Source organism: Cetorhinus maximus, chromosome 15 (genome assembly GCF_964194155.1).
Source record: "Cetorhinus maximus chromosome 15, sCetMax3.hap1.1, whole genome shotgun sequence".
NCBI classification, from domain to species: domain Eukaryota; kingdom Metazoa; phylum Chordata; class Chondrichthyes; order Lamniformes; family Cetorhinidae; genus Cetorhinus; species Cetorhinus maximus.
This window is the reverse complement of record NC_135893.1, coordinates 86,301,621-86,315,016: the sequence shown is the minus strand read 5'-3', so window position 1 is coordinate 86,315,016 and position 13,396 is coordinate 86,301,621. Positions and strand designations below refer to the sequence as shown.

At 40.8% G+C, this 13,396-nt stretch overlaps 1 protein-coding gene across 1 annotated transcript in view; it reads left to right on the top strand.

Moving 5' to 3' along the window:
- The window catches only part of baiap2l1a (BAR/IMD domain containing adaptor protein 2 like 1a), a 143,175-nt gene that overhangs the window by 48,535 nt on the left and 81,244 nt on the right, over nucleotides 1-13,396 (top strand). The window contains exons 4-6 of the mRNA XM_078558878.1: nucleotides 7,999-8,060; nucleotides 8,724-8,795; nucleotides 12,329-12,466. Coding sequence (XP_078415004.1) covers nucleotides 7,999-8,060; nucleotides 8,724-8,795; nucleotides 12,329-12,466 — 272 coding nt within the window. The remainder of the gene's footprint in view (nucleotides 1-7,998; nucleotides 8,061-8,723; nucleotides 8,796-12,328; nucleotides 12,467-13,396) is intronic.

Genomic DNA, 13,396 nt, shown 5'->3' with positions numbered 1-13,396 from the left:
TAGTGGGTCAGAATACCCTTGTAAAATCGGCAATTCTTTTTTAAAGACTTATTTATCCAGCAAACAAGCTACTCTTTAAAGATTAAATATCCACAATTTAATTAGATGTAATATAATAGAGTAGCTCTCCATTAAAATCTCTATTATAGTCGTCATTTGTTTTGCCCAAGCAATATATTTTTGCTTCTCATTTTCGCCGTGAATTATCAGTCCTGAAGGCTTAAACTTTAAACAAGCAAAACAACAACAACTTATTTGTATATCCATCTTCTTGGTTTAGTCCCTCAGGATCAAAAATGACTGGCTTCCTCTCTGGTCGTTGGGCTCTGAGATGGCTAATAAGTCCAATACGCCATCTGCAAACTCCACCACGTGCGGACAGGTAGTGCTTGGAGGGTCGGGCAGATGAGTTGTCGAGAGATTTGTGCACCCTCTCCAATGTCTTGACTTTGCTTCTGCATGTTCCCAATGCCTTTTCCATTTTGCATGGTCACAAGCCAGGGACACTCATGAGTCTGCAGGGTTGATTGGCCTCTTCAGAGATGCTTTGAAGACATCCCTAAAGTTATCCTCCTGGGAATCTCCTGCCTGCCGCAACTGAGTTCCAAGTAGAATAGTTGCTTCAGGAGTCTGGTATCAGGCATATGAACGATATGTCCCACCCCGTGGAGCTTAGTTTTCCGGGTGTTCAGTGAAAGGCCAATTTTCTCATATGCTTCAGCGAATTAGTTGACAATGACCAGGAGCTCAGTTTCTGAGTGAGTGCACACAACAGTCATCTGCATACTGAAGCTCAGTGACTGAAGTTGGAGTGATTTTGGTTTTGCATTGAAGGCGGCATAGGTTGAACAGTTTCCCGTATGTTCTGTAAATTATCTCCATGCCTGTGAGTAATTTGCTGTAGGTGAGGTGCAATATTGCTGCAGGAAGATAGAGGGTTGGTGTGATGATACATTTTTGTTTGACCCCAATATTCACTGAGATAGGGCCTGTGGTGGCTCTGGTGAGGATCATGGCTTGCATGTCATGGTGGAGTAGGCGGAGGATGGTGACAAATTTCTGAGGGCAGCCAAATTTGAGGAGGACAATCCATAAGACTTCACAGTTGACAGTGGTTTTAATGAGGTTGCAAAGGCCATGTACAGCAGTTGGTGCTGTCCCTTGCATTTTTCCTTGGATTTACCGTGCAGTGAAGATTATGTCTATGGTGTCTCTGGATGGGCCAAAACTGCACTATGACTCTGGAAGGAGCTGTTCAACCACTGGGAGGAGGCAATTGAGGAGGATCCTTGCAATCATCTTTCCTGTGATAGGCAGCAAGGAGACTCCTGTATTATCGGACTCGTTTCTCTTCTTGAATATTTATATTTATATACCTCCTTTAACGTAGTAAAATATTCCAAGGTACTTCACAGCAGCATAATAAAACAAAATATGACACTGAGCCACATAAGAAGATATTAGGTCAGATGACCAAAAGTTTGGCCAAAGAGGTTTTAAGGAATGTCTTAAAGGAGGAAAGCAAGGTATGGAGGTGCAGGGAGGTTATTCAAGCCTAGGCAACAGAAAGTGTGGCCATCAATGGTAGAGCGATTAAATTTGGTTAAAAAGGTCAGAATTAGAAAAGCACAGATATCTGGGAAGATTAAAGGGCTACACTTGGGGGGGCGGGCAGGTGAGAGCATGGAGGGATTCGAAAACAAGAATGAAAATTTTAAATTCAAGTTGTTTGACTGGGAGCCAGTGTAGGTCAGCAAGTACAGATGATAGGCACACAGGACTTTTGCCATCTTTCATTTAGTAATATTGGTATTGAAAGAGAATTTTTTTAAAATCCAGGATAAAACCTTTCAATGGCCACTCCTTTCAAGTATTTATCGGAGAGTATCCTCATGATCAAACTTAAATTAAAACACAGTTAACATTTCGAGTCCGAATGACTTTTCATCAGAACTAAGGAAAAATAGAAAAGAGGTGAAATATAAGCTGGTTTAAGGGGCTGGATAGAGGGCCAGTGAAGCAGCATTTCACTTGCACTTCCCTCAATTTAGTCTACTGCATTCGTTGCTCCCAATGCGGTTTCCTATACATTGGAGAGACCAAATGCAGAGTGGGTGACCGCTTTGCGGAACACCTTCGGTCTGTCTGCAAGCATGACCCAGACCTCCTTGTCGTTGCCATTTCAACACACCACCCTGTTCTCATGCCCACATATCCGTCCTTGGCCTGCTGCAATGTTCCAGTGAAGCTCAACGCAAACTGGAGGAACAGCACCTCATCTTCCGACTAAGCACTTTACAGCCTTCCAGACTGAATATTGAGTTCAACAACTTTAGATCATGAACTCTCTCCTCCATCCCCACTCCCTTTCAGATCCCCCTTTTTCTAATAATTTATATATATCTTTCTTTTCCCACCTATTTCCATTATTTTTAAATTTATTTCCATCCATTGTTTTATCTCTACCTTTTAGCCTATTTCGATTTCCCCCCCCACCCCACCCCCACTAGGGCTATCTGTACCTTGCTCGTCCTGCTTTCTACCCTTAATGTCACCATTAGCACATTCCTTAGATAATATCACCACCATCAACACCTCTTTGTCCTTTTGTCTATGACATCTTTTGGCAATCTCCACCTATCACTGGCCCTCTATCCAGCTCTACCTGTCCCACCCCCCCCCCCCTTAAACCAGCTTATATTTCACCTCTTTTCTATTTTTCCTTAGTTCTGATGAAGAGTCATTCGGACTCGAAACGTTAACTGTTAACTGTGTTCCTCTCCGCAGATGCTGTCAGACCTGCTGAGTTTTTCCAGGTATTTTTGTTTTTGTTCTAGATTTCCAGCATCTGCCGTATTTTGCTTTTAAATTAAAACACGTTGCCCAGATAATGGCTTTCTGGCTGGACCATCTTTATAGCATTATTAAGATTGACTGTAGGAATACGCTATTTGTTAGAATCTATATATCTAGACATCAGAGAAAGCCTGCTTTCTCTGTCCCGGATCATCTTTGTGTGAAAGTATTTAATGATAGGGCCGTTATGATGAATTACCCCAAAGTATACTTTAACATCTGATTTGTGCCTTCCATTTTACCCCCATAAAGATATTAAACGTTGAAATCAATCTACTTGCTATTTGTAGGAATTGCAAAGCAAGTAACCCATCACAAGATTTCTTAGCTTTGTGACAGCCTAAAGAGATTACTTGTGATGATTAACTTAATGGATATTTAAAGAATTTGGGTGTTTTATAAGCAAGGGGATGAAAGGTTATCAGAAATAGGCAGGAATGTGAAGTTGAGGTTCAAATTTGATCAGCCATGATCTTATTGAATGGTGGAGCAGGCTCAAGGAGCCAAATGGCCTACTCCTGCTCCTAATTTGTATGTTTCATTTCCTGCACTAATGTAATGTATCCTCCTCCTCTTCCCTCTCCTCCCCTCCCAACCCCACACAGCTCAATTTTCACAGAATTGTGGCACAGTGAAAGCAAACCCTAAATTGACAGCAAGCCAATTTCTCTGCTTGTCAACTGAGTCTTTAAATCACATCTTTTAGGAATGCAGTTATACAATGAGACTAGTTAGAAACTATGAGTAGGAGTTTGAAATTTACAACTGTTTGTGCAGGGTGGTCTAAAAATTATCATGTTAAAATTGTAATGACTTTAAAAAATGGTGAGTATTGATACTGACTTCTGCTTATCTAGATTATCTAACTGAAGGGGACAATTTTCAATGTGAAAGGAAGCATTCTGTTTTCTGTTTAGAGATTTACATGATTAAATAGTGATCTTTATAACTTTGTTTATGCATTAACCTTTTTAACTGGCTTACGCTTCCAATTTTTTTGTTCTTTGGTGAACATTTGACAGATTAGAAACAGTAGTTATATCCTTTCAAATACTGGAATATTGATGGAAGTAGCAGTTGGTAAAACCAAGTTTAGGGATCCAGCTTCAGGCACTGCCACAAAACCCAACTGTTAATGTTAGTGGCTCACTATAAACTCGCCTCCGGTGTAACTTAAAGCTTTGGGGTATTTTAACTTATATCTGCAGTTGTTTTTCTTTTTGACTTGACTAATTCCAGGTATTGAAGAAAAAAAATTCTGTGAACTGAGAACCGATCAGCCGTAGGTCAGTGGGTAGCAATGTCCTCTGATGGTGGGTTCAAATCCAATCCAGAGACTTCAGCACAGCAAGTCTAGGCTGACACACTCAATGTAGTACTGAAGGAGTGCTGTGCTGCACTGTTGGAGGTAAAATCTTTTGGAGAAGATGTTAAATCAGGAAACTATTTGCCCCCTCAGGTGGACGTAAAATGGCATTATTTTAAAGAAGAGCAGCGGATTTATCCTGTGTGTTCTGAACAATGTTTATCCCTCAGTCAACATCACTAAAAGTAGATTATCTAGTTATCATGATGCTATTTATGGAAACTTTGTGCACAAATTGGTCTTCGTGTTCCTAAATTAGAGCAGTGACTACAGTCCAGAAGTATTTTGTACACTGTAAAGCACTTTGCACCGACCTACGGTCATGACAGTTGCTATATAAATGCACCTATATAATTTCTTGTTACTAAGTTTCCTTTAAAAATAGAATATAATGTGCATCATAAAAAAGCAAAGGTAAAGTTACCCTTTAATATTCTTTCAGTGTTTAGTAGCAGTGCCATAATTAATTGGAGAATTTAAATTTAAACTGGCTGGGGCTACCAAATAATAATTGGGAAATGCTTATATTTTCCCAGTTGTTCCAATTCCTTTAGATTTAAATATAGATAAACTTTCCCTAAATGATTTTTAGTATATGATAAATTGTTGGAATTGATTGTCTTAGACACCAATACTTTTTAAATAGGTTAAAAAATACAATAGACAATATGTTATGGCATTGGTACAAATTAAAATTATAAGAAAATGTCTCATTACCTAAAAAAGGAAAAAAGCTGTACAAATATTCACCTTTTTTAAAAAGGTTGTTATCCTTATCTGAATGGAGACAGGTCTTGCTTAACCTTGACTCATCACCAAGGGGAGAAATTCCACATATCCTAAAGCTGCCTCATTGATTGCAGTAATAGTTGTGACGTAGGTGCACTTAACATTGGGTAAATACCAGGAGGGTGTGCCTGGAAACAAGAGCCTTTGTCTTTGCAGATCACTGTGGAGGTGGTAAAATTTACTTTAAAAAATCATTGAAATTTTGTATTTTTCCCCTGGTAAGCATTGAGGAAAGTTATTGAACAAACAATACTCCTCTTAGATTTTTCTTTCATTGGGATGTTACGTTAATCATTTATGAGTAATCATAGATACGTACAATAATTATGACCCACTGTTGCTTCAATCACTCACCTTCTGCCAGCTCTTTTCATTGGAGCTCCCTACTTTTTGCTCAGTGGACAAAGCTTAATGTTTACTAAACAGTCTTGATTTGTTGCTAGGCAAATAGGGAAGATTGCACTAGGGAGTGTCTAGTGAACCTCTAACTTCTTATATGCATGTGACATAATAAATTGCAGAAGATTGCAGCCTGGTGAAAAAATTCTTTAGACAAATTAGTACATTAATGAAATCACTGTACAGTTTTGTTGCCTAGTGCTTGCATATATTGAGATATTGAAATTTTGTATTGTTAGTCCATACTGGGAACTACAAGCTTTTAAAAGTTTCATGCTAGCTGGTGGAATTCCTTAGGTTTGCCTAGGCCTGGGAGTTAGTCAAGGTTCTACTTCCATAGGTACTTAGAGAGTTGTTTGTTCCATTATATGGAGTTTTAGGGGCCCAGTCGAACGGAGGAAAACACTTTTTCTCAGTTGTTCTTGCCACCTTGGAAGGGCTGCTACTGGATTGTGGGGAGGCTGTATGGGTAAGTAGACTTCAGGAAAAGGCACCAGACCTTTCAAAGATCCCTAAAGCTTCACCACACTTGGTACATTATCCATTCTGACTGGCCTATGTCACATGGGTAGAGTTGAACTTTGCATGGAGGTTGGGAAAGTATATCTTCTGATGAGTAGTGACAGATAACAAGTGAAGAGGGCACTCAGTAGAGCACAGACTCCACACTCTGTTAACTCAATGTTATTACAATTACCCCGCTCTTTGTGATGCTTTTCTCTGCCTGGTTGATTTGCTGTAACTACAAAGCTGAAAAAAGAAATATTTTCATCAAGTGTATCTATCTCGCTGAGGAGGCTTCAGGCCAATCCATGTCCAACAAGCTGCTTTGACAACTCTGTTCACATTTTGACAGCTGTGACAAATTTCACCACAGCAGCTGAGACAATCCACAGCATTCTGAAAAAGGCAGCAACATTCTAAATTTAAAAATACCCAGAGCATTCTTAAAGTCAATTCGCCCTATTTCCCAATGTTAACGGATTCTTTAAATAATTCCAGGACCCGCCTCCGCATCTTCACCAAAAATTCATCAGTTCTTCCTTAGGTCATGCCTTAGGTATACCAAGTTTTGTTGAAATATTTCCAGTAGTGTTAAGATATATTGTTTACAAACAGACTAAATAACAGGTGCAAAAAAAATTACCTTTGCCCACCTTTAGTGGCAGAAGTAATAACTTGCATGTAGCCAGGGGATGCACCAAAACACCTGGCCTATACTGTTGTCCCCTTTCTAATCCCTTAATGAGACTGAAAAGTTCCAAGAAAATCTCAATAATAGCAACAATATTGTCAGTCTGGAAAGAGGTCTGTCTCTCTGAAATCCTGCATGACTTATCAGTACATCATCTCAGTATGGCAAAATTGAGAATTCCAGGCATTTGCACCATGGCTAATTCCAAGTCTTGAGTGAAAAGAAATTACTAAGTGAAACCAATTTATCAACTGAGGCCAAATTATCTCCTTTCAACAACTGAAAGGCAAGCTTCGCCTCAACCAAATTTCTTCAGCACCTGGCCATACTACTAAAGCTGTTACACAAACCCCCAGACACTAGACTGTAGCTACTCGCAAATACATTTACACCCATTGCTCTGTTTGCCTCAAGAGCCTAAGACTTATTTAAAATGAAACTGCTTGAATAGGACTACTTTTTCCAAATAGTGGAAATGTTCTCAGATCATCATGTACACAATCATTTAGATAGACTGGCAGAACAGTTATACTGGGCAAAATTTTATCTGAGGGCTCCTCAATCCCTTTGCCAAGCTCAAGTAGGGATCAGAAGCCTGCAATGTGTGGGGAAATAGTCATTCAATGCAATTTTCCCCTGAGCAGCCAATTGCTGACCAGAGGGCAGGCTCATCCAGTTGAGGACATCAGGCTGGCTCTCAAAGTTGGAGGGCCAATCAGAGACCCTTTCAGTTGAAAGCAGCTGCAGGCTGTGATAGAAGGTATGTTCGTGAGGGTGTTCCAAAATGGAGATACCCCCCTCTGATTTTTTGAAAGTTAAATTAAAAATGGCTTTTGCACCCAGGCAGGCAGGCAGGCAAGGGCTCTAAGCCTGTCAGCCACTGGGAGGTCATTTCAAGCAATGAAACTGAATGAGGTGGATCGGCTACCTGTCACCTCCTCATCCTGCCTCAGCAAAATGGCCTGGAGGCAGGATGGAGCCAGGGAATCAGCAGGCCAGCCAGCAGTGCTATTTTTAGCACCTGTCTGCCTCCAATCCTGGCCACCTAGGGGCTTAAAAATCAAGCCTACTGACTGTGTCAGAAAATACTGATTCAATATTGACTATTCTGTTTAGTTCCCAATCTTAGCCAGACTAAGTATAGCCTGTAGCTCCTTCCAAATGGGGAAAAATAGGTACAGAAAAGTAAATGTGGATTGTCTTTCTTAAGCAGTACCCAGTAGTTGATGTTGAATGATCCAGTTGATGGAGGTTAGGAAGTAGCTGTCTCTGCTTTCAACACCAAAGATAGACTTGGAATTAATGATCACTTACAATGGGGAATACTATGTGCAAATATCTTATTTAATAAAAACAAGCAGCTTCTTAAACCTATTTTCTAATTGTCCCACAGGACAAGTCCTAATGGAGATATCCGAAGTACACAAGAAAATCAACATAGATATGGAAGATAATGTACGTATATATTAAACATTTTAGTTTTGCAGTCTTTGAAATAATTTTAAATGGCTTTACTGTTCAGTTGCAACTTAAGCTTGTGCTTCAAGGTTATTATGCTTTTATAAGTTAAACTGCAATAGCCTGGTTCTGTTGCATGATAATTCCCAGATCTCAGTTCTTTGGGTTCCTGGTCTCAGCAACTTAATTGTAGGAGGTTGTTTAGATAATGCAAGGTATTTCCCAAGCATTTGAAAAGTAAGATTGATTAATTTTAAGCCACGAGTAGATCTTTTGTTGCCCAGTTACAAATTGATGGCAAAGGAGTCCTGAAAGCAGGATGCCCACCAACCCTTTGAATAGAGAATTCAGGGGCTCAAGGAGCTCTAAAATGTATAGGGGAAATTCATTTGTTTTGGTCACCCATAAAGCTCCAAACCAAGCTACTGAGAAATTTACATTGCCATTCCTTTAACTTTTGCCTAGAACAGTTTTGGGATTTTGTATGAATATCAGCCCCCACAACTGCTGTCCAACCATTAGCTAGAATATCAATGGTAACTGAATGTGAGGAAATATTATATTAAGTTATAAGCTATGTTACCACTGTTTAGTTAGTTTGTTTTTCTTCTTATTGCTGTTGTAGTTTCTCATTAAAAGCTCTGATTTTTCATCTTCAAGTTTAGGAAATTTCACAAAGATATCATAAGTGAATTGGAGAAAAAAACTGATCAAGATGTGAAATACATGAATGTAGGTATCTAACGTTTTTATTCTACAACTGTAACTTGTACAAAGTTTTGATTACTGATGATGCCACTTCTGTTGCAAAATATAGATATAACCTCTATTTTTAAACAAGTCCTTCAACTTTCTCAATACTGAATATTCATCCAATATGTTTTGTGACACCGAAAGGACATATCCTTTCTTTAATCCCACCCAACTAGTTTTAAGTTTGAAATATTAATGGTGTGTTTACACAATGCAAGCAAGTAGCCAATTTACAGACAATTCAAAAGTGATGCAACTCTTTTGAGGACAATCACAGTTCTTGGTTTCCAGGAGTGGGACATGAACCCACAACCCTCTGATTCAAAGGCGAGGGTGCTATGAACTGAGCCACAGCTGACACCTCTTGGCCAGGAAACTCTTTTGAGTTACCAACAGTCACAGATTGCAATTCTTTCGAGTACAATCACATTTCTTGGTTTCCAGGAGTGGGACATGAACCCACAACCCTCTGATTCAAAGGCAAGGGTGCTATGAACAACAGCAGTGATTTCCCTGAGCATATAATTAACCACTTCAACAAGCCAATAACTGAAGAATGTCTTGGATAATAAAAGCTCAAGTATACCTAAACAGAGGTGCCAAGGCTGTCATAATATAGCTTAGCAAAGCACGTTTTACTTTCACAGAAATAAATCCAGCAGAAATTTGATGACTAGATTAACTAACATTAGAGAACAAATATAAACTTGTGTTTGTCTCAATATTGGGTTTTTGGGTTAAAAACAAAAAACTACTGCGGATGCTGAAAATCCAAAACAAAAACAGAATTACCTGGAAAAACTCAGCAGGTCTGGCAGCATCGGTGGAGAAGAAAACAGTCGACATTTCGAGTCCACATGACTCTTCAACAGAACTGAATATAGTTAGGAGAGGGGTGAAATATAAGCTGGTTTAAGGTGGGGGGCGGGGGGGGAGAAGTTGAGGGTGGGCTGGTTGTAGGGACAAGCAAGCAGTGATAGGAGCAGATAATCAAAAGATGTCACAGACAAAAGGATCAAAGAGGTGTTGAAGGTAGTGATATTATCTAAGCAAAGTGCTAATTAAGAATGGATGGCAGGACACTCACGGTACAGCTCTAGTGGGGGTGGGGTGGAAAGACTGACAAGGTATTAGTTGTAGATTTAAAAATAATGGAAATAGGTGGGAAAAGAAAAATCTATATAAATTATTGAAAAAAACAAAAGGGAGGGGGAAGAAACGGGGTGGGGATGGGGGGAGGGAGTTTAAGATCTAAAGTTGTTGAATTCAATATTCAGCCCGGAAGGCTGTAAAGTGCCTAGTCGGAAGATGAGGTGCTGTTCCTCCAGTTTGCGTTGGGCTTCACTGGAACAATGCAGCAAGCCAAGGACAGACATGTGGGCAAGAGAGCAGGGTGGAGTGTTAAAATGGCAAGCGACAGGGAGGTTTGGGTCTTTCTTGCGGACAGACCGCAAGTGTTCTGCAAAGCGGTCGCCCAGTGTGCGTTTGGTCTCTCCAGTGTAGAGGAGACCGCATTGGGAGCAACGAATGCAGTAGACTAAGTTAGGGGAAATGCAAGTGAAATGCTGCTTCACTTGAAAGGAGTGTTTGGGCCCTTGGACAGTGAGGAGAGAGGAAGTGAAGGGGCAGGTGTTGCATCTTCTGCGTGGGCATGGGGAGGTGCCATAGGTGGGGGTTGAGGAGTAGGGGGTGATGGAGGAGTGGACCAGGGTGTCCCGGAGGGAACGATCCCTACGGAATGCCGCCGGGGGGGTGAAGGGAAGATGTGTTGGTGGTGGCATCATGCTGGAGTTGGCGGAAATGGCAGAGGATGATCCTTTGAATGAGGAGGCTGGTGGGGTGATAAGTGAGGACAAGGGGGACCCTATCATGTTTATGGGAGGGAGGAGAAGGCGTGAGGGCGGATGCGCGGGAGATGGGCCGGACACGGTTGAGGGCCCTGTCAATGACCGTGGGTGGAAAACCTCGGTTAAGGAAGAAGGAGGGCATGTCAGAGGAACTGTTTTTGAAGGTAGCGTCATCAGAACAGATGCGACGGAGGCAAAGGAACTGAGAGAATGGGATGGAGTCCTTACAGGAAGCGGGGTGTGAGGAGCTGTAGTCGAGGTAGCTGTGGGAGTCGGTAGGCTTGTAATGGATATTGGTGGACAGTCTATCATCAGAAATTGAGACAGAGAGGTCAAGGAAGGGAAGAGAAGTGTCAGAGATGGACCATGTGAAAATGATGGAGGGGTGGAGATTGGAAGCAAAATTAATAAATTTTTCCAGGTCCCGACGAGAGCATGAAGCAGCACCGAAGTAATCATCCATGTACCGGAGAAAGAGTTGTGGGAGGGGGCCGGAGTAGGACTGGAACGAGGAATGTTCCACATACCCCATAAAGAGACAAGCATAGCTGGGGCCCATGCGGGTACCCATAGCCACACCTTTTATTTGGAGGAAGTGAGAGGAGTTAAAGGAGAAATTGTTCAGTGTGAGAACAAGTTCAGCCAGACGGAGGAGAGTAGTGGTGAATGGGGATTGTTCGGGCCTCTGTTCAAGGAAGAAGCTAAGGGCCCTCAGACCATCCTGGTGGTGGGTTTTTGGGGCTGTTTTTCTTTGGTTTTTAAGGTAATTGAGCTTGCAGGAAGAACTAAGACAACAAAAAATATAGCACTTTTACATAGCCACTTTTATATTCTTGTCTCAGCATATCCGCTTTTAACCCAAAAAATGAAAACTACTCCATGATCACTGGAATGCTATTCAATTTAATTTTCAGATGTTGTATTACTACTCCAATAACAACTTGCATTTATTTAATAATTTTAGCATTACAGAATGCCCCAAGGCATTTCACAAGAGCTTCATAAAGCAAAATCTGACACTAAGGTATATAAGGAAATTTTAGGGCAGATGACCAAAAGCATTATCACAGCGTAAGTTTAAGAAGTACCTTAAAGGAGGAAAGAAAAGTAGGGAGGCAGGGAGATTTAGTGTCTCAGAGCCCAGAGTTCAGGGTCCAGAGCTGAAGGCATGGCCATCATTGGTGGAGCAATTAAAATCAGAGATGATCAAGAGGCCTGAATTAGAGGAGTGGATATCTGAGAGTTGTGGGACTGAAGAGAATTAAAAAGATAGGGAGATGCAAGACTGTGGAGGGATTTGAAAACAAGGTTGCAAATTTCAAAATCAAGGCACTGCTTAACAGGGAGTGAATGCAGTTCAGTGAGGACAGAGTGATGGGTGAACAGGACTTGTTGCAAGTTGTTATTTTAATATTAAAAAGGCAGAGTAACAAAGACTAAGAATGCATAATGGGAATAGCTATAAGAGATTAAATTAATGCTTATCTGAATTTCAGCAGATTTGTGAATTAGGCCAATGTTAATTATTCCTAGGTTCGAAACCCTGTAAAATCTTAAACCAATTAGAATTCACTGCTATTGCTCTGCAAGATAGCCCGATCAATTGAAGTTTTTTGGGAGTCCAAAAAACTGCATATTAACACATTGATGTAATTTTGCTTGCAGGCAACTCTTAAAAAGTACCAAACAGAACATAGAACTAAATTGGATTCCCTTGAGAAGTCTCAAGCAGAACTCAAAAAACTTAGGAGAAAAAGTCAAGGAACAAAAAATGCATACAAATATGAAAATAAAGAAATGGAGGTAGGTATTAGTTTATTATTCTGTGTACAAACTGACAGTTTAATTCCTATCCCATTGCTGTCACCTATCTCTTCCAATGTACAGAATCTAATCTGTTCACTTTCAACAATGCAATTATGATTTGGTGGTGAAGGGTGTACTTCTTTGGGTCATAGCTAATACTGCTTTGCAGAATTGAGTTCTTCACTGCAAAACCTTTCATGTTTGTTTCTCTGAAAATCATGTGCAGTTCATATTTAGCATGGGCAGTGATGTGAATATTTAACATTGATTTAAGTGTCCCTGAGGTAGAGAAGCAAGGAGGTGGCCACTTGTGAAGAATCTGTGTTGGCATCAGGATATGGCTGACCGATTATAAGCTACAACATGGAGTAAAACTAGCATCTTGTATATTTTTTCAGTGATAAATATTGAAGAATGTACCAGTATTTCTAGGTCAAAAAGTAGAAAGTGTGTTGATTTTGTATTGTAATGGTGCAGTGGAATCCTTCTACTTATTTTATTCATTCATGGGATGTGGGCTTTGCTGGCTGGGCCAGCATTTATTGCCCATCCCTAGTTGCCTTTCAGTGGTGGTGAGCTGCTTCCTTGAACCGCTGCAGTCCATGTGGTGTAGGTACACCCATTGTGCTGTTAGGAAGGAAGTTCAGGATTTTCACCCAGCGACAGTGAAGGAACAGTGGTATGTTTCCAAGTCAGGATGGTGAGTGACGTGGAGAGGAACTTCCAGGTGGTGGTATTCCTATCTATCTGCCGCCCTTGTTCTTCTAGATGGTAGTGGTTGTGGGTTTGGAAGGTGCTCTCTAAGCAGCCTCGATGAGTTCCTGCAGTGCATCTTGTAGATGGTACACACTGCTGCTACTGTGCATCAGTGGTGGAGGGAGTGAATGTTTGTGGAGGTGGTGCCAATCAAGCGGGCTGCTTTGTCCT